The 27,293-nt window shown below is 53.7% G+C and overlaps 1 protein-coding gene across 3 annotated transcripts; it reads right to left on the reverse strand.

Moving 5' to 3' along the window:
- Positions 1-26,820, reverse strand: HDAC11 (histone deacetylase 11). Of its 3 annotated transcripts, none has more exons than XM_025376736.1 (10): positions 26,635-26,820; positions 25,575-25,723; positions 23,709-23,809; positions 9,633-9,749; positions 7,972-8,014; positions 5,575-5,651; positions 4,447-4,509; positions 3,402-3,498; positions 2,119-2,297; positions 1-1,923 (listed from the first exon to the last, which is right to left on the reverse strand). In XM_025376736.1, coding segments are annotated over exons 1-10 (1,044 nt in total). In that variant the 5' UTR covers positions 26,637-26,820; the 3' UTR covers positions 1-1,707. The 3 variants fall into 3 exon arrangements, with proteins under 3 accessions (XP_025232521.1, XP_025232522.1, XP_025232523.1); XM_025376737.1 differs by having other exon boundaries at positions 9,633-9,680; positions 26,516-26,640; XM_025376738.1 differs by lacking the exons at positions 5,575-5,651; positions 7,972-8,014; positions 9,633-9,749.
- Between the last annotated feature and the right edge of the window lie 473 nt (positions 26,821-27,293).

Here is a 27,293-nt window from a genome sequence, read left to right on the forward strand (position 1 = left end):
AATAACACACTAGCATTTATTGAGCAGCTACCCACGTCAGGCCTTGCACTACAAGAACTTTCCATTTTCATTTCCTTCCACCCCCAGAAGGTCGGGATTCTTCGCCTCCAGCACACACAGCAGCCTGGGCCAATCAAGCCTCTAGGGTTCTCTAGGAACAGAAGCTCAACAGTGACAAATCATGTCTGTGGCTGAGCCCCAGAATTCGCTGGCCTGAGTTGGGTGTGAACGGATGTTAGGTGCCTCGAGTCAGCGACAGAGACCAACAGCAAGGGTAGGGATCTCAGAGTGCATTGTTAGAGCCTCGGGGTCTGGTCCAGGAGGCCAGCGTTGTTGACAATTTGTGATCTTGGAACCCTTTCCCTGCAGCAGAGGGAGCATGAGGGAGGGCGGGAGACAGTGGGAGCACCCCCTCACTGTGATGAACGTAAGTCCTGTAGGGGGCTGATGGAGCAGGGACATCTCAGCGGACCCACTTTCCCTCCCCAGCCCCTGATTTGGTCAGGGCCACAGCTGCTGGCTAGCAGGGGTGGATGTTCCCCCGCCCACTTCCTGGAGGCCCCTGAATGTCCCCATGAGTAGGGCTGAGGAACAGGCCAGAGACCCAGCCCACCTGGGGGCCCTGGGCACGGACAGGGATCGGGGCCCAGGCACTTTGGTGAGGCCAGTGGAGGCCACAGTCCCACCCAGGGCCCTGCCCCGGCTACCTATGCTCACAACCCCCAGGCCGGATAGAGATCCTCACTGCCCTCTCTCCAGGAAACCCTGCCCCACCTCACCAGTACCTGGGTTCCTCCCTGGGCCTGGGTTCCTACAGGACCTGGCTTGGCCACCAGCCTGCATCTCTGATTTCCACCTGTGAGCCTGGCCTGCTCATGTCTCCCACCCTTCTTCTGCCCCCTCCTCACCTGGGTCAGCAGCCCCCTGGAGACAACAGGGCTGAGGCCTGTCCCTGACCTAAGAATTCCTCCCCTAAAACCTGCCCCTTGCACTGAACAGGCAAGACTACTGCTAAGGCAGTGATCCGGGGCTGCAGGCCTTCCCACCTTCAGCCCCAAAGAAGGGCCTGGGAAGGCAGGTCCAGACCTTGCTTTATTGAGGGAGAACTGCAGATGAGGGAACCCACCTGTACCCCTTCCTGACCGCCCCTCACCTCCAGGCCCAGGGTTTCCACCTGCTGCCTGGGAACCAGGTCCACCTGGAGGCCTAGCTGCAGCACCTCCCGGGCCATCCACACGAGCACCCGTAGCTCTTCAGCTCTGGGGCAAAGAGGGCAGCAAATCCCACGACCAAGGGGAGGGAGGGAGGCCAGTCAGGATGGAGGTGGAAGCTTCCTCACTCTGACCTGGGTCTGCCATTCTCAAAACCAGAACACCCCAAGCCCAGGGCCCTTGCTGTGCCTGGGACCTAGCCTGTCCTCTCCGATTCTCAGTGAACTGCCTGCCTCCCTCGACCCATGGACCCGTGACTCCGTGTGGGTCCCCCTGGGACACAGGCTCTGCCTTCTGCCCCCACCCATAGAGGCCTCGAGCCCCTCTGGCTTCCAGCAGGGAAAAGTGGAGGAAGGGCCAGCTCTAGGCCTCAGCCAGGGATGGCCCTGCCCCTCCATGCTCACTGAAGGCTGCCTCCACCACCCCATGAGGTTAGAAAACAAAAAGCACTAAGGGGCGGATAGGCGGGGCCAAGTGACAGGCGGGGCAGCGAGGGTCAGGGCACTGCAGGGGGAAGCAGCGGTGTGTCTGAGTTCTGTGCTGAGATGCTGGGTGACTCAGGCCCAATGAGCCCCAGGCCAAACAGATTAAGGATGGAGTCAGCAATGATGCGGGCTGTGCGCTTCTGGTACCCGCCTGAGGTCACCATAAGGATGGGCACGTGGCGGCCACGGACCATCCGGAACACAAGCTCATCCCGCTTCACAATGCCCTGTTGGGGGAAGAGGAGGGTGACTCAGGCAGGCCAGACCCCCATGGTGTCAGGAAGTCCTGCTGCAGGGCCAGCCCTGCTCCAAACTGCTGTTGTTTCAGCCCATCTCCTCCCTGACATGAGGCCGACCACCTTTCCTGCTGCCGCTGAGTCCACAGAGCAGACCCTCCCACAGTCCCCAGAGTCAGGACGTACCGCTGGGCTGATGGACAGCCCCCCAAGTCGGTCCCCCTCGAGGATGTCGGTGCCTGCATTGTACACCACCACGTCGGGCAGGTGCTCCTGGAGGGACTTCTCAATGTTCCTCTCCACCTTATCCAGGTATTCATCATCCTCTGTGCCCCACTCCAGCTCCACCTTCCGCCTGATGGCCTCTGGGAGAGAGACATGGATGGCCTCAATTTATAGAGAAGGGAAACTGAGGCTCAGGACAAGACTGTGGACACTAGACAAGACTGGAAACTGGTCTGTTGGATTCAGCACTGCTCGGTCTCATTCCACCCAAAACTAAGCTGAAAAGAGAACCAAGAGCTGCAAAAAGGGGGACTCAAAGGAGAGAAGGGGCATTGAAGCTGAGACACTGCCCTGGGGGTGTGGAGATCTGTGTAGGCAATGTAAGATTTCACTGCCTCCTCCAGGCCTTCGCTACACATGTGGACGCCCTGCCCTGCCCTTAAGCCCAGGCTCAGCACATGTGAGCTTCTGTTCAGAAACTGGTTCCTTGGGCCATACTAGCTGCTGACTTATCCACACCAGACTCACCGCAGCTGGTGCAAAAATGTCCCCTACCTGTGGAGGTGGCAGCCCTGTCTTCAAATCTCATCTGAGAGTCTCTGCCTTTTCATTGATGAGTTTAATGCATTTTCATTTTAACAGTTATATGTGAATTTCTTTCTTTTCTTTTTGAGATGGAGTTTCGCTCTTGTTGCCCAGGCTGGAGTGCAATGGCGCGACTTGGCTCACCACAACCTCCACCTCCCAGGTTCAAGCGATTCTCCTGTCTCAGCCTCCTGAGTAGCTGGAATTACAGGCATGTGCCACCATGCCCGGCTAATTTTGTATTTTTAGTAGAGATGGGGTTTCTCCGTGTTGGTCAGGTTGGTCCTGACCTCAGGTAATCTGCCCGTCTCAGCCTCCCAAAGCGCTGGGATTACAGGCATGAGCCACCACGCCTGGCCTATGTGAATTTATTTCTTATTTCATATTTTCAAAAAATCCTATTCTTTTTTTTCTTTCATCCTTTCTGGTTTCTTTGCCAGGCAGATGCATGTTTATTGGACAGGGTTATGTGATCTTGGGTGGGTCGAGTGACTTCTCCAGGTCTCAGTTTCCTCATCTGTAAAATGGAAAGGATCACCTCATAGGCATGCTATGAACCACCGCAGTGGCTTCTGCAGGGCCTAGCAGGCAGGAGACACTCAGGAGAGAGCCTCACCCACAAGGACACCCTCAAGACGAGGGTAGGGGCAGCAGCTTACGCTTGGCAAAGCGGTCCCCGGGGTAGATGTGGCGGTTGTAGACATCCATGATGTACACACGCTTGTCGTCCATGAAGTCTCGCTCATGCCCATTGCCCTGTGGGGAGGTCACAGTAGCCGCTCTCAGGCAGGTGCCCTAGGCAAGGCTGGGGCTCCGCCACCCCGCCGCCACGCCTCAGGAAACTCATTTGCCAGGGCAGCACAGCCTGCTCTCGGGGACAGCAGGTCTCATGGCTGTTAAGGAGCAGAGCTGGGATTCAACCTTAAAACCAGGCCCCGGCACCTTCTAGCATGGGCTTGAGCAAGCCCAGGCCTCTTAGGTTCCCTAACAGAGGAAGAAATTCGGCTCTGCTGCCCTCTCAAGTCTGTGGTGGGACTGGTTGGAATCAGGGATGTGAAAAGCAAACTATAAAGGACTGTCTACATGTAACCTGACTTAGGAGTTCAGGGTCACAAGAACCCAAGGCAGCTCCCCAACTAGCACAAAGCCACAGCAGTAGCAGTGCGGGGGGTGCCTTCCGGAGCCCACCGGGTACCCTTCCTGTCTGACCAGAGGCACTGGCCTCATTAGCGGTCCTGAAGAGGGGGTAACCCTCTGTTTTGATGCTTTACTCCCTAGGCGCCGAGTTCTTAAATGGCGACCCCAGGTGCCCGAGCCAAGCCATGTGTGTGGGTATCCACCCGAGGGGCAGGTCGCCAGTGCTCAGCAGCTCTGGGCAGGGGGCAGTGCCCCAAATTATTCATAAGCAATGGGGACCCACAGCAGAGCTCTGCACACGAGAGCAGTCCCATCAGAGTGGGCTTCAGGAAGAGCCTCATGTGGGGGCAGTTGGGAGGAGGGAGGGAGGCCCCTCAGGAGCAATGAGGAGGACCTACTGTCCTGGACAGAGCGACAAAGACAGACCCTGCATTTGTAGCCCAAGAGATAGAAGACAGAAGCCGTGAGAGCCGTGGGGGCATGAGGAGGAGACTCTCCTGGCCCGGGGAGATTCTGGAACTGGGGGTGGCAGGTCCCCCAAGAGTCTAGCCCCTGCAGAGCACTCACCTGATGGGCATCAAGATCAATGATGGTAGCCCTGGAGATGCCCTCCACACGCTCAAACAGAAACTGCCAGGGAGGAGAGGGTAGATGTGAGGACCTTGGGAGGCCAGAGGACCCAGCCCTAGAGCAACTCCCTGACGGCGGGGGTGGGGGCCTAATGCTTGTGGGTATCAGGCCACCCAGCAAAGATGTCACTTGCCAGGGAGAGCTGTGCAGCGCCAGCTGTGGGGCTCCATGTGTGCATGCAGGTGGTGGTCAGGGAAGGCTCCCTGGAGGAGGGAGCATGTCCTGTACCCTGAAGGGTCATAGGTCAGGAGGTAAATGGGTCACTCAGGCCCTGCATTTTCCCAGATTCCCTAGGAAATGTGTAGGGGTTAAGGAGAGAATCCCCACAGCCCTGGGACTTCATTCCCCAACCTCTGCCTCATCCTACAAGGCCAAGTCCTAAATGCCCCCTCTTCCAGGAAGCCTTCATTCCCTCCTCCCCAGGAAGGTCTCCTGTGCTTCCCCCTTCTTCTAATGGCCTGCCTCCCCCATCAGTCTATGTGCCCCGTGAAAGCAGCGACACATAGGAACAGGTCAGCCTGTTCCTGATGCCCAGCACGAGGCCAGGCACAGAGTGGCAGGGGAGTTGTGGGGCCCCACAGATCAGAGGCCAGCACCAGTTCTGCCCCTGCTAGCTGCATGTCCTCACCTCTGTGGGCCCCGTCTGCCTGCGAGGATTTAGGGAGTAAGTCCTGGAGCACAGCGCGGGTTGGAGCATGCAGAAGTGCCAGCTGCTATCAGCACCATCATTCTTTCCACTCCCTACTCCCTTTGCCAGCCATGCCCTTCTTCCTACAACTTAATATGTGGCTATACAGCAGATCCTGGCCCTGTGTCGTCCCCTGGCTGTGGGAGGCTGGAATAACTCCCTTCCACCACAGGCAACCCTTCTAAGCAACATGGAAGAAGAGCAAGTGTCAGATCTGGATTCGGTTCCAGCCTGGCTGAGCAATCCAGACAAGCCCCCTCCCTGCTCCAGCATAGGCTCCTTGTCTATAATTCAGGGTGAGCACAGTTCATTTGGAGCTGTGGGGAGGATTCCAGGAGGGCTCTTGGAGGTGAGACCCCACATGCTCATAGACACACCTTGATGGCGAGTGTGATGTCCGCATAGGCACAGAAGCCCCCGCCACGGTCGCTGGAGCAGTGGTGGAAGCCACCCCCTGCAGAAGGGCAGAGAGCGGTGCTGCTCAGAGCCAGGCTCCCAGGCTCAGTCCAGGAGCTCCTCCATCCCTTCACCTCCCCCAGCATCCTCCCTGCTCAGCTCTCAGGGACCGGCACCTCGGACTCTGGGTCGGCAAACCGAGCTGAGTGCCGGGGCATGTCACCATCCCCAGGCCAGAAGGCAGCCACGTCTTCAGGGTGTCCCCAGCAAGTCCCCAGTGCCACTCACACCCCCAAGCAACAGAGAGCTCATCATTCCTGAGGCAGAAAGCTGCTTCTTGTCCCCACCAAGCTGGGCCTGCCTCCATATGGCTCCCCAAACCAGGAAGGAGTGGTGGCATGGGGGCCACGCGGATACTGCCAGCGCCCAAAGCGGATGGTCAGAAAGGGCACCCTCTGCTGGTCATGACTGCCTACAACCACGAGGAGGGCCCTAGAGCCCGGGATCCATCACCCCTCAACCCTGAGACATAGCCTCAGAGTCCCAGGGCCCACAGAGACCCCTTCCCCTGCAGCCCCTGGGATAGCCTGAATTGCAGGGGCCCTCTGCAGTTGAGCCCAACAACTGCTCCATCAGACAGTGTGCAGCTGGCCCCATGGATACCAGGAATTTGCCTCTCCCACCGCCCAGGAGGCTATTGTTGGCTCATAATGATGAGACGACAGCCACAGTGAACACCTGACTGAGCACTGAGCTTGCTGAAGATTCCCTCCAGCCCTACAAGGGGCATTAGTATCACCATTCCCCATTTTACAGATGAGGAGAGTGAGCCACAGAGGAGCTCAGCAACTTGCCCAGGGTCACACAGCCAGGTAATGACAGAACCAGGATCAAACCCAGGGTGGAACGGGATCCAGGCTCTTAACCTCTACCAGGCAGTAACACCTACCATGGGGAGGGCCATCCGGGCCCTCCTGGGAACCCTGCTGTAGACACGCAGGGCACAAATCACTCCCATATCTGACGTGGGATCCTTGTCTAAGGAGGTCCTCGGCTGGCTCCCCAGCCCCGCCTTTGCACACTTCCAGTGACAGGGAGCTTCCTCCCTTCCAGAGAGCCTGTGCCATCCCTGGGCAGCTCAGCATGGTCTGAAGCCTGCCTTGTGTCTTCCCTGAAGGACTCCACCTGTGTCCTGGGGCCCAGGACAGCCCACAGAGGCTTGGTCATGTTGGTTTGGGTGCGGCAGAGTACCATAACATCACCACTATGCCAGACCTAATGCTAACCAAGCCCCTAGAGAGTGGGGCTCCCCCTAACTGTGCAGTGGCCCAGGGTGGCCTCTCCCTTGCAGAGTTCACAGCCAAAGGCTGGGGGACCCTGCTTTAGGGCTCTACACAAGCCAGTAGGCATCTCTCCATGTCCATTTCCTCATCAGTGAGACGGGCCTGACAATTATGCCCAGCTCAAATAAGAGTCTGGGTGAAGGCCGGGCATGTTGGCTCATGCCTGTAATCTCAGCACTTTGGAAGGCCAAGGCAGGCGTATCACCCGAGGTCAGGAGTTCAAGACCCAGCCTGACCAACATGGAGAAATCCCATCTCTACTAAAAATACAAAATTAGCCAGGCGTGGTGGTGTATGCCTGTAATCTCAGCTACTCAGGAGGCTGAGGCAGAAGAATTGCTTGAACCTGGGAGGCAGAGGTTGCAGTGAGCTGAGATCATGCCATTGCTCTCCAATCTGGACAACAAGAGCAAAATTCCATCTCAAAAAAAAAAAAAAAAGAGTCTGGTGAAAAAGAGCTTTCCAAACGTCAAGTGCTGTGCCTACAGGAGGGACAATGACAGGGACAAGGGAGACTCGCGTGCAGCCCTCCCATGAGACAATCTTGTGGGAGAGTCAAGGGGGCTAGGGAGCATGGGCCCTCCAGACTCTTGAGAAGGTGGTGGTATTGACCCTGGGTGTGCCCACCCAACCCAACATGACCAAGCCTCTGTGGGCTATCTTGGGCCCCAGGACACAGGTGGAGTCCTTCAGGGAAGACACAAGGCAGGCTTCAGACCATGCTGAGCTGCCCAGGGATGGCACAGGCTCTCTGGAAGGGAGGAAGCTCCCTGCCACTGGAAGTGTGCAAACGCAGGGCTGGGGAGCCACCCGGGGACCTCTTTAGACAAGGATCCCACGTCAGATGGAGGCACTGGTCAGTCTCTCCCAGGTACTAGGAGGCTACATATCAACCTCCAGGCCACTTGACTAGGGGACACCAGAGCTTCTGAATTCACAGCTGCCACCTCCAGGATCCTCCTGCCCTCCTCCAGCCCCCTTTCAGGCCAGTTCTACCAATGGCTGGACATTTCTGAGGACATTCCCAGCACTCACCCACGTTGATGGCCCAGCCTCGCTCCACGGCCAGCTTCCCTGCCTTTGGAGACAAGCAGAGGGTGAGTGGGCACAGGCAGCCCATCTTCCACTCATTCATTCACTGATTCATGCACTCATTCCATAAACACTGCTTCTAGCCAGCTCCGGGGGAAGGATGAGCTGAGCTACAAGGTAGGGGTATAGAAGGAACTCCCTACCCCAAGCAACAGTCTAGGAAGTAAGTGCCAGGTTGGCTGGCATATGAGATGTACAGTGCATAAGCACCTTTGCAATTGTGCAAGGAAACTGGAAAACATAAAAGTACTTATCATCCATCACATATGAGCTGACAATAATTTTGACGTGGCTTTCAAAGGGAAAACAGGCAAAGTTTTGCTCATAGAAATATAGTAGACTGGGCCGGGCACAGTGGCTCACGCCTGTAATCCCAGCACTTTGGCAGGCCGAGGCAGGTGAATCACTTGAGGTCAGGAGTTCAAGACCAGCCTGGCCAACATGGTGAAACCCTGTCTCCACTAAAAATACAAAAATTAGCCAGGCAGGTTGGTGTGTGCCTGTAATCCCAGCTACTTGGGAGGCTGAAGCAGGAGAATCACTTGAACCCGGGAGGCAGAGGTTGCAGTGAGCCAAGATGACACCACTGTACTCCAGCCTGGGGGACAGAGCAGGACTCTGTCTCAAAAAAAACAAACAAGCAAAAGAAGAAATAGAGTGGACTGAATACTGAAATATTCTAGGAAATCATAGTTTTGGGGATGGGCAGTAATATTCTACTAAGCTAAAAAAAGTACAAATTTACAAAGATAACAGAACAGTAGGGGATCAGTAGGTAGTGATCCAGGGCTGGGTTAGATCCTCATACATTTGCATGTGAAACATTCCTCTATCTGCAAATAACTAGGCAGTCTGTGGCACATTTTTTTAAAAAAAACACACACACAATGTGAAACCTAATTTTGCTGCAGGGATTTTTTGTTGCCACACCCACGGTGGGGGAGAGGTGGAGCCTTATTCATCACTGAAGTCATGGAGGATCAGTTCTCCATCTTAATTTTGGGTGCATTAGGGCTGGGCGTGGTGGCTCAAAGCCTGTAATCCCAGTGGATCATTTGAGGTCAGGAGTTCGAGACCAGCCTGGCCAACATGGTGAAACCCTATCTCTACTAAAAATACAAAAATTAGCTGGGCATGGTGGTGCACACCTGTAGTCCCAGCTACTCAGGAGCCTGAGGCAAGAGAATCGCTTGAACCTAGGAGGCAGGGGTTGCAGTGAGCCGAGATCACGCCACTGCACTCCAGCCTGGGCAACAGAGCGAGACTCTACTCAAAAAAAAAAAAAAAAATTGGCAGGGGGAGGGGGGTGTGCATTAGAGCCATAGTGCTAGGGTATCCGCTTTGGTGGATGGAGAGATATATTATATACTAGCAATTACGGTAACCAATAGGAAGTCATAGGAGAAGGAACGATGAGAATGCTAATGTCCCAAGATGTGGAAAAAAGGCTTTTGGAGAAAGGGTCATTGTTGCCGAGCCTTGAGGAATATTTAGGATTCTGTTCAACTACTAAGTGGGAGGAGGGCATTCCAGGGCAAAGGAAGTGAGAAGGACCATGCGGTATGGGAGCCCCCAGCCCGGCCACGCCCCCCCACCCCACCTACCATTATGGTTCCTCCTGTCTGGGTCCGAAGGGGCCTCAGCACCTTCCTCTGCACAAGGAAGTTGGGGAGGAAGATAACAGGGGGGATTTCTGTGATGGTAGCAACAGCAAAGGACCACTGCGGAAAAAGACAGGGGCTGTTGGCCTCCGCTGCCCCACCCCAGGGCAACCCGTGAGAAATCAGATCCCCAGGAAATGCCTTGAGGACAGTTTCCAGGTACCCTTGGATGAACTCCCTGGTCAAGCACACTTCCTTTGGTAGAAATGAGAGCCAGAGCCACAACCCTACCAGGCTCCTGACAAGCTCTGGGCTCAGTAAAGAGCAGTTTGCACAATGCGTTTCTTAAAGCTAGTGGGCCAGGGTTCCTCAGCGTTCTGAGGCCCTTGGCTGCCCTCTTGTGCCCAGAACAGGAGCTGCAGAGGGCTCCAAGTCAGCAGCGCAGGCTGCTGCTTTGGGATAACAAATTGGTCTAGACCATCCACTGTACAGAAGGGGACACTGAGGCCCAGGCAGTGAGAATCTTCCCAAGGCCACACAATGAGTCACTGACAGAGCTGGGACGGGAGCCCTGGCCTCTTGCTCCCTCACACTGCATTGCCTCTTCGTCCATTGGGAATCAGACCTTCCTGGCAAAAGGGATGCACTACCCTCATCTCCAGCTGCTGGGGCTGGGGGGTCTAGGGTACCTGAAAGGTATCAGCACTAAGATCAGGACAGAGTGTGCCCTGTGACCTCCAAGTCCACCAGGTAAACATCCATAGCACTGGCTGCCCAGCTGCACCCAAACCCCAAGCCATCTCCTGGCTGAAAATGCATCCCTGCTCCCCACCCACGCGAGGCAGAGCCACTCACTTTGTAAATATTTACTAAGTGTCTGCTAGGTGCCCCAGGTGGGCACTGGCGGGCCCATTCTCATGCCAGGACACTTGCAGGCACTTATTTGCAGTGTGATGAGTGTGGTGATGAGGAGGAGAACTGGGTGGGGGTCATTAGAGAGGCTTTCTGGAGGCGGTGGCATCTGCAGGAGGTGAAGAGCGAATAGGAGTTATCCAAGTGCGGAGGTCAAGGGAAAAAGGTAACTGGGCAGAGAAGTGAGTCCATGATCCAGAGAAGGTGAGTGCAGCTGGAACAGGGCAGGCTGAGCTTATCACACAGGGCCTGGTCTGCTAGCACAGGCTCACACATTGTCGTCAGAGCAGTAGGGAGCCATAGATGGTGCTGTCTCAAGCTGCTCTAGCTGCAGCAAGGAGAACCAATTAGGGGAACAAGGATAGAGAAGCAGCAGCCCCAGGAAGGAAGTGTGAGATAAGAAGGGTCTAGGGTGGTAACAGGGGCAGGTGTTAGCCGGCAGCATGTGGGGACAAGGGGTGGAGGGCTCAGGTGTCAAGTCTGGGGCCTGTGAGGGTAATGGCACTCAGAGGTGAACCTGAAGCAGGGTAGAGATGGCACTAGGTTCTGCTCTCCATGGGCCAAGTCAGCCCCTGGGGCAGCCAGGTGAGACAGCTGAGGTTTAAGTGAGGCTGGAGCTCAGAACAGGGGTGGGAGAGTGGGAGGTGAAGGGCTGGATTGGGACTGCAGGATTCCCACGCTGAAGGGCAAGGCCCAGACAGAGAACCCCCGGGGACAATCAAGGGCTTCCCTGGGACAGGGTGAGGCGTGGAAAGACCTGAGGCGCAGTGCTCAGGAGGCCAGGTGGAGAGAGGGTGGCTGGGAGGAGCGGGTGGAGGGAGGCACCAAAGCTGCGGAGACATTCCATGAGAGGAAAGTGGGAAGTGTGGCCATTGCGTTCACCAACCAGGAGGAGGAGTTTTAGGATGAGAGAAACATGAGCATGTTCAATGACGGAGAGCAGGCAGCAGGGAGGGAGAGGATGGCTAGGGATGGTGTGATGGCAGAGTGGGGACAAACCTCAGAGGGCCAGGAGGTGCTGTAGCCAGGCTGCTTGGGGCCGGACAAGAGGCAGGACACACCCTAGGTCAGGCCCCAGGAGGGGCCTCATGGCTTAGGCCCTGGCCACCAGGGGAGGCCTCCTGTCATGGTCCTAGGGGTGCCAGGCACCAGGCTGCTGGGGAATGCCCGTGGCCACCGGCCTAGGCCTGTAAGGGCAGCTGAAGGCAGGGGAAGCTGGCATCACTCCCTTACTCTGGTAGAGAAGCCAGTGAGCAGGGTCCCACGCATGGTCGGGAAGGAGAGGTGCCCATGGGGCACCACTTCCACAAGCCCAGGCCCTCTGGCTGTAACATGGAGGCATCGCAGGGCCTGGGAAGGGGTGAGAGTGTAAGAGCTGGGACCAGCACAGCTGGACAGTTGCAGGACACACCCATGAGTGTGTGTATGTGTGTGCATGTGTGTTGTGTATACGTGTGTGCACAGGTATGTCCGTGTGTGTGTGCATGCATGTGTGATGCGGGACAGACCCAGAGAAGGAAGGTCCCTGCCCAAGGTCATCAGCTCCTCTTGTTCACCACACTCATCCCACTGCCCAGCACAGGTCCCACGTGTGGCCGACATGGAATCACGGTTTTCCATGAATGAATGAGCAAACAAACGAGCTGCTGAAGGAGCACATGGAGTCACAGCCTCCCTCCCTCCCTGGGAAGCCAGCAGCGGACAGAGACTGGAAGACAATGCAGCCGAGAGCCCAGCATGGACACCAACCACGAGAAAGGCATTCTCTCATGTGCTCCACAGCCACGGGTCTCGCACAGCACTCCTCGAGAAGGCTTCCACTGGCAAGTCGCTTGGGAAGCACCCACTGGCAAGTCGTTTGGGAAGCACCAGCTTATGCCACCTGCCTCCTGGATATTCGCAGCACACCCTAGCATGCTAAAGGCTCTGAGAAGTTCTGCGGCAAATAATCCATTCTAACTTTGCTCCCCCGAGATGTCAGGAAGTCTGCCTGCCCTCTTTGCTTTTTAAGTCACACACACTAACCTTCTGCAAAACTGCAGTGGTATGGGACACACTTGAGAACCTCAAAGAGGTTCCTTGGTATCCTCCACAGACTGGGCCTGACCTGGTCCAGGGGCCAGGTGCAGCCACCCAGGAGCATGCGTGGGACTTGGCCAGTGGGACCAGCCCCCACAGGAGAAAGCATGTGTGTTTGCTGTGCCAACGTTCCTGGGAGATGAGCCCCTCGGCGGAGCAGCAGGCTTCGGGCAGTGAAGAGGAGGCTGGCACTTGGGCCTTCTCTTGGTGCAGCAGTGGTTTCTGCACAAGGCAGTGATGTGGTTACCAACACCCTAGACCTGAGCACCATCCAATCCACTGGCTGCCAACCACAGGTGGCTACTTACGAATGATTGTAAATTCATCGAAATTTTTAAAATTCAAGTTTTGTTCCTCAGTTACACTCTCCATATTTCAAAAGCCATGTGTGGCCAGTGGCGACTGGACTGCACAGAGCAGGTCTGAGCATTTCTATCATTGCAGAAGGTTCCACAGGGCAGCACTGCTCTAGGAAAAACCACCCATCAGTGGCCAAGGTGAGAAATAAACAGAGCGGATGGGGTGGACTAGTGGCGGGGCCCTGGGTGAGGGGAGGAGAGGGAAGAGGGCCTGGGCTAGAGCAGGCTCTGTATGGTCAGAGGAGGTGGCAGGTAGGAGGAGCTCAGGGCACCACCAGGTGACATCTGGAGATTCACTTTCTGACCAACACTTCCAGGAATAGCCCTGGAGGGAGCTGTGGATGGGGCGGGTGGGGGGGTGCAGCGCTGCTGACAGATACCTTATCTGGGACGTGCAGCAGGCTGTGGTGGGACCGCCCAGATCTGCCAGCAGGTCGGGCTCCCTGATAGTCTCGCCCTGGGCAAGGGCACTGTGGGTGAGGCTAGGACTGGTGTGGACAGGCCCAGAAGTTCCCCACAGTCAAACCAGTCCAAGTCTGGGTTCTGCCACTGGGTATGTGAATTTAGACTTCACTTCTCTGTGCCTCTGTCTCATCTATAAAATAAGGCTTTGGATGAGGACTTAGAGGTAGAAACCAGTCAGAGAGGCCTATCCTCGCCATTTAATCTAAAATGCCCCCACCCAGCCAGGCTTGGTGGCTTACGCCTGTAATCCCAGCACTTTGGGAGGCTGAGGCAGGTGGATCAATTGAGGTCCAGAGTTCGTGACCAGCCTGGCCAACATGGTGAAATCTGGACTCCATTAAAAACACAAAAATTAGCCAGGCATGGTGGTGGTTTCCTGTATTCCCAACTACTCAGGAGGCTCAGGCAGGAGAATCGCTTGAACTGGGGGGCGGAGGTTGCAGTGAGACGAGATCGTGCCACTGCACTCCAGCCTGGGTGACAGAGTGAAACTCTGTCTCCATAACATAACATAACATAACATAACATAACATAACATAACATAACATAACATAACATAACATAACATAACATACCCCCACCCAGGGACCCCTGGAGCCCACACCTTGGCTTCGTCTTCCCAGATAGCACTTTTCTCCCTGAGGCTACAGACTGTCCTGATTAGTATCTATCTCCCTCAAAAGGATGCCAGCTCCAGGAGGACAGCATGCGTCTGCTTACTGCTGTGCAGACAGTGCTGAGGCCATGCCTGGCACACAGTAGGTGCTGGCCATGCATGCCATTGATTCCCTTTTCTGGCTGGTGCACCAGAGCCCTTCTCCTGATGGAGGCCACCTCACTCACCTGCACCATCCCGGGAGAGCCATGACTGCCAAGGGCCTGTAACAGCCAGGCCACATGCTTCTGGGCAGGGCAACCCTGTGGTGACAGTCACACCCCAGAGCTCTCCGTGGAATCAAGCTGAGGCCACATCTCCAAACCCACATCTGTACCTAGCTGCTCACTCTGCCCGCTCCACACTGCCTATGCCTCTTGCAGATTTCATCTGAAATCGCCTGCACCATCTCAGACTCTGTTTCCAGGGATGTGGTTCTCAGACCAGCAGCATCATAGCACTTGAGAATGTGTTAGAAATGCAGATTCCCAGTCTCTACCCAAGACAACCTGGATCAAAAACTCTGGGAGGGGTCCAGCCGTCTTCTGGAACAAGCCCTCCAGGTGTTTCGGATACTTGCTTGGGTCTGAGAGCCACCATCCTAGGGAATCCGACCTAAGGCAGTGCTGGGTGAATGAGCACACTATGTGAGCATGGGAGGTCTGCCCCAGACTGATGCCACCACCCGCCAAAGGGCATGGCCTGCATGTGGCCAGCTATCAGGGCCCCCATAACACGTCAGCCTCTGAGGGACCCCACAGAGAGCAGGACATGACTGGGGCTGGCCACACCTCTGGTACCTACTGCCCCATCCACTCAGCTCCACAAGCCTCCACCTTCCAGACATGTGGTTTCCTCAGGCGGACCCCCTACCCTCAGAGGTTCAAATCAAGAACCGCTCTCAGAGAAGAGCTAGGCTGCAACCCTTCTAGGGCCCCCACTGTTTGCTTTAGGTGGGTCCTTTCTACCAGTAGAAGGGGAGCAAAAGCAGAGAAGGGGAAAACACGATCTCCCAGTTGACGCACAAAAAGCCTTTGACAAAATTCAACAGCCTTTTGTGATAAAATCACTCAACAAACTAGGAACAGAAGGAAACTCCCTCAACATGAAAAAAGGCATTAAAAAATTTAACCCCGGGACGGGCGCGGTGGCTCAAGCCTGTAATCCCAGCACTTTGGGAGGCCGAGATGGGCGGATCACGAGGTCAGGAGATCGAGACCATCCTGGCTAACACGGTGAAACCCCGTCTCTACTAAAAATACAAAAAACTAGCCGGGCGAGGTGGCAGGCGCCTGTAGTCCCAGCTACTCGGGAGGCTGAGGCAGGAGAATGGCGTGAACCCGGGAGGCGGAGCTTGCAGTGAGCTGAGATCCGGCCACTGTACTCCAGCCTGGGCGGCAGAGCAAGACTCCGTCTCAAAAAAAAAAAAAAAAAAAAATTTAACCCCGCAGCTGACATTATATTCAACTGTAAAAGATGGAAAGCCCTCTGTCTAAGATCAGGAATAAGACAAGGATGCCTGCTCCATTACTGCTATTTAACATAGCACTGGAAGTTCCGATCAGAGAATTAGGCAAGAAAAAGTAATAAAAGTCATCCAAATTGGAAAGGAAGCTACCTCTCTTCACAGACAGTATGATGTTACATATAGAAGATCCTAAAGAATACACACACACACACACACACACACACAACTATTAAAGCTGAGAAACAGGCCAGGCACAGTGGCTCATGCCTGTAATACCAGCACTTTGGGAGGTGGGAGGCTGAGGTGGGCGGATCATGAGGTCAAGAGATCAAGACCATCCTGGCCAACATGGTGAAACCCTGTCTCTACTAAAAATACAAAAATTAGCTGGGCGTGGTGGCGTGCACCTGCAGTCCCAGCTACTCGGGAGGCTGAGGCAGGAGAATCGCTTGAACTGGGAAGGCGGAGGTTGCAGTGAGCCGAGATCATGCCACTGCACTCCAGCCTGGTGACACAGTGAGACTCCATCTAAAAAAAAAAGCTAAGAAACAAATTCAGCAAAGTTGTAGAATACAAGATCAACACACAAAAATCAGTTGTATAGCCTAGCAATGAACAATCTTAAAAGGAAATTGAAACAATTTCATTTATAATAACATCAAAAAGAATAAAATGCATGGGAATAGATTTAACCAAGAGGTGCAAGATTTGTCCATTGAAAGCTACAAAACATTGCTGAAAAAAATTAAAGACATACATAAATGGAAAGACATCCCATGTTCACGGATTGAAAGACTGATTACTGTCAAGATGGCAAAACTCCCCAAAGCAATTTACTCAATGCAATTCCTATCAAAACCCCAATGGCCTTTTTTGCAAAAAATGGAAGTTGATGCTATAATTCACATGGAATCTCAAGGGACCTCAAATAGCCAAAACCATCTTGAAAAAGAACAAGGTTGGCCAGGCACAGTGGCTCATGCCTGTAATCCCAGCACTTTGGGAGGCAGAGGCAGAGGTGGACAGATCACGAGGTTAGGAGTTCGAGACCAGCCTGACCAACATGGTGAAACCTCATCTCTACTAAAAATAGAAAAATTAGCTGGGCGTGGTGCCGGGTGCCTGTAATCCCACTACTCAGGAGGCTAAGGCAGGAGAATCACTTGAAACCAGAAGGTGGAGGTTGCAGTGAGCCGAGATTGCACCACTGCACTCCAGCATAGGTGACAAAGTGAGACTCCATCTCAAGAAGGAAGGAAGGAAGGAAGGAAGAAAAGAAAAGAAAAGAAAAGAAAAGAGAAGAGAAGAGAAGAGAAGAGAAGAGAAGAGAAGAGAAGAGAAGAGAAGAGAGAAAGAAAAGAACAAAGTTGGAGGCTTCACAATTACAAATTTCAAAATTTGCTCCAAAGCCACAATAACCACAGTAAGCCACAGTAAGAATACCAAAATAGTGTGGTATTGAACAGACATATAGATCAAATGAATAGAACTGGCTGGGCACAGTGGCTCACACATGCCTGTAATCCCAGTACTCTGAGAGGCTGAGGTGAGCAGATCACTTGAGGTCAGGAATTCAGGACTAGCCTAGCCAACATGGTGAAACTCCATCTCTACGAAGAAACACAAAATTAGCCAGGCATGGTGGCACACGCCTGTAGTCCCAGCTACCTGGGAGGCTGAGATGGGAGAATCGCTTGAATCCAGGAGATGGAGGTTGCAGTGAGCCGAGGTGGAGCCACTGCACTCCAGCCTGGGCTGTCGAGAGAGTGCAACCCTTTCTTAAACAAACAAACCAAAAAAATGAATAGAATTGAGAGTCGTCCAGAAATAAATCCATACATCTATGGCCAGTTGACCTTCTACAAAGGGACCAAGACCATTCAATGGGGGAAAAGCAGCCTAACAAATGGTGCTGGGAGAACTAGATATCTGAGTACAAAACAATGAAGTTGGACTCGCCTCACACATACACAAAAATTAACTCAAAATTTATCAAGGCCTAAATATAAGTGAAAACTATAAAACTCTTAGCAGAAAACACATGGGGTAAACCTTCATGACCTTGGGTTTGGCAATGGATTCTTAGATATGACACCAAAAGAAAAGGAATAAAAGAAAAAAAAAAGATAAATTGGACTTCAGCAAAATTAAAATTTTTTGTGCATCAAATGACATTATCAAAAAAAGACAACCCACAGAATGGGAGGAGTTATTTACAAATTATATAATATCCAGAATATATAAAGAACCCTACAACTCAACGAAAAGGCAAGCCAATTTTAAAAATGGGCAAAGGATTTGAATAAACATTTCTCCAAATGAGATATACAAATAGCCAACCACCACATGAAAAGATCCTCAGTGTTAATTAGCCATTAGGGAAATACAAATTAAAACCATGAGATACCACTACACATCCAGTAAGATGGCCACACTGGGGAAAAAAAACAAAACAGAACAAACAAACAAACAAAAACACCAGAAAATAACAAGCATTGAAAAGGATGTAGAGAGACTGGGACCCTGGCACATTACTGGTGGAAATGGTGCAGCCCCTGTGGAGATCACCTTGGCGGTTCTTCAGAAAATTAAACAGAATTACCATGTGACCCAGTAATTCTACTCCTAGGTATATACCCCAAATAACTGAAAACAGGTATTCTAATAAATACACGTATGCACATGTCCACAGCAACACTACTCACAATAGCCAAAAGGCCTATAAACTAATGAAGGGATGAACAAAATGTAGTGTTTTTTATTTATTTATTTATTTATTTATTTATTTTGAGATGGAGTCTCGCTCTGTCGCCCAGGCTGGAGTGCAGTGGCCGGATCTCGGCTCACTGCAAGCTCCTCCCGGGTTCACGCCATTCTCCTGCCTCAGCCTCCCAAATAGCTGGGACTACAGGTGCCCGCCACCTCGCCCGGCTAGTTTTTTGTATTTTTTAGTAGAGACGGGGTTTCATCGTGTTAGCCAGGATGGTCTCGATCTCCTGACCTCGTGATCCGCCCATCTCGGCCTCCCAAAGTGCTGGGATTACAGGCTTGAGCCACCGTGCCCGGCCCAAAATGTAGTGTTTTACAATGGAATATCATTCAGCTGTGAAAAGGAATGAAGTACTGATACATGCTACAACACAACACAGATGAACCTTGAAAACACTGTGCTTAGTGAGATAAGCCAGACACAAAAGGTCACATACTGTATGACTCCATTTATATGAAATATCCAGGATAGGCAAATCCATAGACAGAATGCAGGTGAGTGATCACCAAGGGGACTTGGGGGAATAAATGGGGAGCAACTGTTTAAAGGACACAGCATTTCCTTTTGGAGTGATGAAAATGTTTGGGACTAGAGATGATGGTTGCACCACTTTGTGAATGGACTAAACACCACTGAACTGTACACTTTAAAGTGGTTAATGGCTAATTTTATTATGTAAATTTTACCACAATTTAAAAAAAACTTTTTTTTTTAAAGGAGAGAGGAGCCCCTCTCAGGGAAGAAGAAGAGAAAGAGAGTTGGAGACCAAGAGGAGCTCATTCCCCTAGAGACTCTCCAGGGTCCCTCCAGGTGCTCCATGGAGCTATGGTCTGTGTTGCCTCTCCACACTATACTGGAACTCATGGGAGATAGTTCTGCCCTGGGATCTTTGCACTTGCTGTTCCTTCTGCTTGGAATGCCCTTCCCCGGATGACCACATCACCCACTCCCTCACTCCCTTCCTGTCTGATTACACGTCACCTGTGATCACAGTAGTACGCCCTTTCCTGACACTGGTTTAAAACTGCCACCCTCTCACCAGCTCTCCCCACCCTCTTTCCTGCTGTCCCTTCCTTTCTTCACGACACTTAGCACCATCTAACATATTATCTCATTACTTAATTATTACATTTATTATCTGACTCTCTCACCTAAATGCCAGCTCCACCAGAAAAGGGATCTTGTCTGTTGCTCCATCCCATCCCTGCAGCACCTAGATCACAGAGGGGTGCCCTCTGAGCACTTGCTGGATCCATGGGTCCTGAGCACCGTCCAGTGCAGAGTGCACAGGGGCAAGATGTCAGATGCTGTCCAGCACTAACCCACACTCCATGGCAAACTGTCACCCAAGAATCAACCAAAGGCAAGAGCCCAGTGCTGGGGTGTTGGGGAGCTCAACCGCCACCCTCAGAGGGGCCAACCCTGGACCTTGCACACAGTAGGAGCTTGATAAACATAGTTTCCCTGAATTGACGTCTTGCAAACATCAAGCTCCTGCTTCTCCTTCAGTGCCCTGTTTATTAAGTATCAAAGGCCACACCAGCACAGAGTCAGGCATGAGCCCTAGGCAGGGGATGAGGGCAGAATGGGATGAGGCAGGGGAGAGGGTGGATGTTACACAGTACACACAGAATGACCAGGGAAAAGCAGCCTGAGAAACCTGCAGGACTCTCCAGGGTACTCTCTGGACACCCACAGCAGAGGAAGGAGAAAAAACATTGCAGACGTCTGCGGGGAGGTGGGAGATGTTCCTGAGCTGCAGCCCTAGCTGCCAGATGATGTCTGAAATGGGCTTGGGTCCCACCTGGGCAGCAAGGGCATGTCACACCATATCACCCTCCTGCTGAAAACCCTCTTGTGACTGTCCAAGGTCCCTGGAACAAAATGTACACTCCTCCCACGGCCTGCAAGACTTATGTGGCCTGGGGCTCTGGCCTCCCTGACTGTGCCATGTACAAGTACAATGTTTTATTCCCTTCCATCCAGCCTCCCAAGCATTCTTCTCCCCTTTGGGAGATCAAGTCCCCTCCACCCTCCAGGCCTGGGATTCTGAAACATTCTTCCTTCAAAGCTATACACGAGGGCCAGGAGTGGTGGCTTACACCTGTAATCCCAGCACTCGGTGAGGCCGAGGCGGATGGATTGCTTGAGGTCAGGAGTTCAAGACCAGCCTGGCCAACATGGTAAAACTCCATCTCTACTAAAAATGCAAAAATTAGCTGTGTGTGGTGGTAGGTGCCTGTAATCCTAGCTACTTGGGAGGCTGAGGTAGGAGAATCACTTGAAGCAGGAGGCAGAGGTTGCTGTGAGCCAAGATCACACCACTGTACTCCAGCCTGGGCGACAAAGTGAGATTCAGTCTCAAAAAAAAAAAAAGGCTCCACATGAGTATCACCTGCTCCTTTTAGTCTCAACTCAAACATTACCTCCTCTGGGAGACCCTCCCTGACCACCCAATTACCCTCTATTTTTCACTTTCTTCACAGCTCTTGGTGCTCTCTGAAATGCTCTTGGGTGGTCACTTCTTTAATTTTAATCTTCCACAACTCAAATGCAAATCCATGGTGACAGGGAGCCTTGCTGTCTTATACTCTCTGTACTCAGCACACAGTTGGCATTCAATACAGACATGTTGAATGACTACTTCTTCATCTTTTTTTTTTTTTTTTTTTTTTTTTTTGAGACAGAGTTTTGCTCTTGTTGCCCAAGCTGGAGTGCAGTAGTGCAATCTTGGCTCACTGCAACCTCTGCCTCCCAGATTCAAGTGCCTCCCGAGTAGCTGGGATTACAGGCATATGCTACCATGCCTGGCTAATTCTGTATTTTTAGTAGAGACAGGGTTTCTCCATGTTGGTCAGACTGATCTCGAACTCCCGACTTCAGGTGGATCTGCCCACCTCGGCCTCCCAAAGTGCTGGGATTATAGGCGTGAGTCACTGCACCTGGCCTACTTCTTCATCTTAATAGGTGCTATAGAAACCATTATGTTTCTCCTTTTGCTCTGGCTGCCAGGGAGCTCCAAGCCAAATATGCAGCTGGATCACCATCTTGGTTAACTTTCTCAGTGGACATATCTGAATTCTCCTCCTACCCTCGACCTCAGTTTTCTACTTGGGACTCTACCTGTTAATACTTTTATTGTTTTATTTTAAGAGACAGTCTCACTCTGTCATACCAGCTGGAGTGCAGTGGTACAATCATAGCTCACTACAGCTTCAAACTCCTGGGCTCAAGGTCTCCTGCCTCAGGCTCCCAAGTAGCTAGGACTACAAGTGCATGCCACTACACCCAGCTATTTTGTATTATTATATATCACATAGTAAGCTGCTTTCAGGCTTTTGGGGGACCAAGGCCAGGCATGCGGCCTGCCCTACACAGTTCCCCTGAAGGCCCCTCAAATGGGTGGGACCCTGGAGCCTAGGCCCCCGTCCCCAGCTGATTCACTCATACCCTGGCCCCATTCTGTTTTGGTTTCTCCCTGCCCCAGCTGAGCGCCTTCTGTCCCTGCCTTCCCCTCACCCACGGGACTCTGGCAGGCATGTCCTCCTGGCCCAGCCCTAGGCTGCGGACTGTGACCACGCATGCCTGGGCCCCAGGAAACCAGGGCAGCCAAGCACTGGGCTTCCTGCCAAGGCCTCACACCCCTCTCTCTCCTAGAAGCCAGGTTTCAACCTCTTCCTGGTAATCTTTCATGCGTTCACACTGTCGTGGCCCTATCTAGAATTCTCACAGCTCAGGCTGGGGTTGGAAAGCAGGGAGGCAGCAGCCCTGACTGGGAACCTCGAAGACTGGACTGGATGACCGTCCAGGGTCTCCCCTAGGCCCGGCCAACTTCCCAGGTGACCTTGAGCAAGCACAGTCTCTTTCTGGACCTAGGCTTTTCCACCTGTGGAGCAGAGAGGCCTGCTGGCCTCAGGCATCCACTGTGGCTCTGAGTCTAAGGTGAGCCCAGCCAGGCAGCCTGGGGGTCGGGGCTCCCACACTCTTGGGGCAGATAACCTGAGGCATCCCTGACCGCAGGGCAGGCTGGCAGCACCACATTCCAATGCAAGCCCCTGCCCCAACCTCCCCTCTGTTCCCACAAAGAGCACTGAACTGAATGCCTCAGCCCTCAGAACTTCAGCCACTAATGGGAGCTGTGTCCTCCCCTGGAAAGAGGTCACAAGCAGGCAGTCAGTGTGCCCAGTTCAGTCTACAGGTGGGCTTTTACAATCTTATAATGAGTGCCACATTAAGAAATCAGAGCCGGGTGTGGTGGCTCACACCTGTAATTCCAGCTACTCGGGAGGCTGAGGCAGGAAAATCATTTGAACCCAGGAGGCAGAGGTTACAGTGAGCTGAGATTGTGCCACTGCACTCCAGCCTGGGCAACAACAGTGAGACTCTGTCTCAAAAAAAAAAAAAAAAAAATCAGGAAATGTCACTTAATAATCTGGATTCCTGGCTTCTCTTTGAAGACCAGGTGCTCTGGTCATGCCGGGTCCACAGTGGAGCTCAGTAGCAGCCCCTTGGGAAGGGGCAGGAGTTCTCCAGTTCACCCCAGACTCTACCACCGGCCCTACCACTTGTTTCTGTTCTCTGCTGAGCCCTGAGGGTTTCAAATTAGTTTTTAGACCAACAATTTCAACAAATCTTTAGCAGAGGTACTTAGATCAGAGTCTTACACTTCAGCCCAATATAAAAAATCGGGTGGGTGCAGTGGTTCACGCCTGTAATCCTGGCACTTTGGGAAGCCAAGGTGGGCAGATCACCTGAGGTCAGGAGTTCAAGACCAGCTTGGCCAACATGGCAAAACCATATTTCTAATAAAATACAAAAAAAATTGCCAGGCGTGGTGGCACACGCCTGTAATCCCAGCTACTCACTCAGGAGGGTGAGGCAGGAGAACTGCTTGAACCCGGGAGGTGGAAGAGCTGAGATCATGTCACTGCACTCCAGCCTGGGCAACACAGTGAGACTCCATTTCAAAAACAAAAACAAAAAATAAATGAACAAACAAACAAACAAAATAGGCCAAAGTGAAAGAGCTATGGTTGGAGGAGGATAGGGGCTGGGGTCTCTGAGGCCCGTCGACAGAGCACAGCTTGAAAGTCATAATGTAGAGCCTAAAATCCTATGAAGGCTTTCATATGCCCTGGAGAAGGGGAGGTCACCACCCTCAGAGTGGCCTGGCCCAAACTGAGGTCTGCCTTTTTATGACCTCTCTCCTCTTGGGGACCACAGACTCCCATGTTCCCCGAACACTAGGGACATGAACGGGTGCCCTGTGGGACTGTGCTTCCCCAGGCTGAGCCGCCTCCTACCTCTGGACACTCCTGGCCAGCAGCCCCCTGCCCCACGCCCGCAGCCCCCCAGGCCCGACATCCTGTACCTTGAGCTCATTAAGATAGCGCCTCGTGTGCACCACCAGCAGGTCCTCCTCCGAGGCCTCCCGCGCCTCCACCAGCATGCTGTCAGACAGAAGCTTCTCTTCTGAAACCACAGAGGGAGCACCCTGCTTCCCCACTGACCTCAAGGCCAGGGCCAGCCCCAGACCCTCCCGCAGGCTGCAGACTTGGCCTGTGGCAGCCCCTGCCCCAGGGGTAGGTGGGCACTGCTGGCTTCTGGGCCTTCTGAGAAGGGGCAGCCTCCACAGCCATTGTGGACGGTGGCCAGTCCCTCTGGCCAAGGAGCATTGAACATTGTACACACAGCGATCCCCATGTTTCCCAAACCACTAATAGTCACAAGGAGGGCTCAGGTGTGCCAGACAACCTTCAGGAGCAGGTGACACAAGGGTCAGGGATGTTGACCCTCAGAGTGAAAAAAACTCTTCTTAGGAATTCTCCCTCCACCTTTTTTTCCCTTTTCTTTTTTTTTTTTAATTCCTTTAAAGAGACAGGGTCTTGGCTAGGTGTAGGGGCTCACGCCTGTAATCCCAGCACTTTGGAGGTTGAGGTAGGTGGATTGCTTAAGCCCAGGAGTTCAAGACTAGCCTAGACAACATAGTGAGACCTCATGTTACAAAATATCAAAAACTGAGGTAGGAGGATCACTTAAGCCAGGGAGGTTGAGGCGGCAATGAGCCTTGATTCCACCACTGCACTCCAGCCTGGGTGATGGGAGTGAGACCCTGTCTCAATAAATAAATAAACAAATAAATAAATGTGAGACAAGGTCTTGCTCTGTAGCCCAGGCTGGAGTGCAGTGGCACAACCATAGCTCACTACAACCTCGAACTTCTGGGCTCAAGTGATCCTCCTGCCTCAGCATTTCAAGTAGCTAGGACTATCCCAGCCAAGTTTTTTTATTTTTATTTTGTAGAGACAGGGTCTTGCTATGTTGTCCAAGCTTGTCTCAAACTCCTGGCCTCAAGTGATCCCCTAGCCTTGGCCTCCCAGAGTGCTGGGATTACAGGCATCAGCCACTGCACCCTGCCTCCCTCCACCTTCTGATGATATCACAGGAGGCTCAGTGAGGCATGGCCTCGCAACACCTGCCTGTGCTTTGCTCATCTTCCGTTCAAACCACCAATCAGTCTCACAGCCTGCAGGCAATAGTAACCAGCCTGGATTAAATTATACTGTTGTTTTCATTCCATTTATTTTTTTTTACCATGACCTATTTATGGCAAGTGAAACTGCCTTTTCCCATTTTGATGACATAATGTTTCCTTTTAAAACAAGTTTAAGTGAATTTCCCAGCTAAATCAGGCCCCTTGATTACAAACCACAGTTAAAATGATGTGCTCTTTGAAGCATCATTTTGCTCAGGGGGATGAGCCCTAAAGGTGGGGAGCCTGGAGCTCTGAATTCCAAATCCAACTCCGCCTCTTAGTCACTGTGTGACTGTGTGCACGTTTCCTAATCTTTCTGGGCCCCAATTTCCCCCATCTGTAATCAAGGGAGGTGCAGTGGAGGTGCTCTACCTCCTGACTCTCTGAATCTTAGGGAATGGACTCCTCCAAGCTTCACCTTCCCTGTGCCCATCAGTAATCAGCTGCCTTTCCACTAGGCCTCTTGGGCAGAGGCGGGACTTAGGTCCACAGCATGGGGAGCCAAGGAGAGTCTGAGCCAGGGACATCATATCATGCTTAGGAATCTGTTCAAAAAATCCTTTTGGGCGGAAGCCTGGTTGGAAGGCAGTCCGAGGGCTGAAACTGAAGATGGGAGAGCCTGAGGCTTATGTTGGGGATGAGGACGGAGAGGACAGGTGGGTTAGAGGAAGCAGATGATAGTCCAAGGGGGGCCTTCCATACCTTTTAGGAAATTGATCACTTTGCCCCATTTTCCGGCATCAAAGGGATGCAGCTTCTCCAGGCCCATGAAGGTGATGTTGTAGCGCGGCGAGTACACGATTGGCCAGCGTGTCTCTGGCACATGCTGGTACAGCTGGGTTGTGTGTAGCCTACCGTGTGGAAAAGGACAGACGCACAGCTGGGACAGCCTCAGCAGAAAGCAGCTCCCTCCTGAGCCCGCCTGTACTGACCCACCAGCCTTTGCCCAGCACCACTAGCCCCTCAGCCACAGACAAGGGCCGCTCAACAACAGCTGCTTACACTGGTTGTCTTTCCCTGAACCCAATTCCAATCCGGTCCTCACAGCAGCCCTGGGGGTAGGCACCACAATCGCACCAGAGGCTTAGAGAGCAGACCAGGTGTGCCCAAGGTCACAGTGCAGGTCTGTGGAGAAGCGGGCGTACACTCAGGTGTGCCTGGCTGCAAGGCCTCCGCGCATCACCTCTGCACTGTAATAACTGCCCCCACAGCTGTGTGGCACAAGGCTTCGGCTGCAAAATGTGTGGCTGTTGTGAGGACTCAGAGAATGCAACTGAGGAGCCGAGCACAGCAAGCGCTCAGAAACGCAAATCGGGACCCAACCGGAGCCAGGGCGGGGGTCAGGGGTCCCCTGGCCCCGCTGCACGGCTGACCCTTCCCATCACACCCTGGCAGTCGTCACTCAGAGACAGAAATCCGCCCCCGTGGCTGCCTCTGTGGGGGCGTCCGCGCAGCCAGGGGGCTGGGTAGCGCAGACGTCAGACCCGCGCACGTCGCCCGACCGCTCCGGGTCTGGGCCCGGGCCCGCGGCCGGCGCGCGTCCCTTGGACCACCGAACAGGGGCGCGGGGCTGGTCTGGCGCGCCGAGAGGGCCTGGAAGTACCCGTCCCGAGCGTCCCTCACCCGCAAACCTAGGCCTTCACCTGGCGCGCCCGCCCGGCCGTCCCCGCCCTCGCCCTAGCGTGCCCGCCCACCGGGACCCCTGGGAGCCCCTGGGGTTGGTCTGGGCGTCCCACCCCCGCCCTCACCCCGCGGCACTCACATCCCGGGGCCGGCCCTCCCAGCGCTGGCCGCGGCTCCGCGACCGGGCGGGGCGGGGCGGGGCGCGGGTGGGACCAGCGCAGGACACGCCCCCGGGCTTAGTCGCGTCCTCTGGGGGCGGAGCTCTGGCCGACTTGGCCCGCCCCGCCAGTATCGGCGTCACAGAGGGCCCGCCCGCCAGAAGGCCACCCCCAACGCCCATCAAGCCCGAAGTCCCGCCTCCGCAGGCAAATACCCGGTGGAATCCCGCCTGGCTTGGAAGCTCCGCCCCCTGGCGGGAGGGCCGCGCGGGTTTCACACCGGCGTCGCGGAAGGGGCGCGATCACCCTAGGTCCTGTTCCAGCGCTCCCCAAGCTGGGCAGAAACAGCGAGAGGCTGAGGGTTAGAAACGCTAGGTTCCCGGCGGGCTGTGCCGGGGCTTCGCTGTGTGACTTTGGGCTGGCGTCCGCGCTCTCTGGGCCCTTGTTTCCGCGGGTTAAACGTAGGGGCGGGGGAGTTTCTCTGGCCCTGCCGCCTGTGACCTAAGGAGCCCCGTGACCTCTCCGACCCGAGCCCACCCCCGGCCCAGTCTGCAGGAGCTCCGGGACAAGCACTTCCGGCGAAGGCATGTAGGCTCCCAGAGCCTGTGTTTCCCTCTGTAGAGCAGGCCTAATTACCGTC

This window comes from Theropithecus gelada, chromosome 2 (assembly GCF_003255815.1).
Source record: "Theropithecus gelada isolate Dixy chromosome 2, Tgel_1.0, whole genome shotgun sequence".
Lineage (NCBI taxonomy): Eukaryota > Metazoa > Chordata > Mammalia > Primates > Cercopithecidae > Theropithecus > Theropithecus gelada.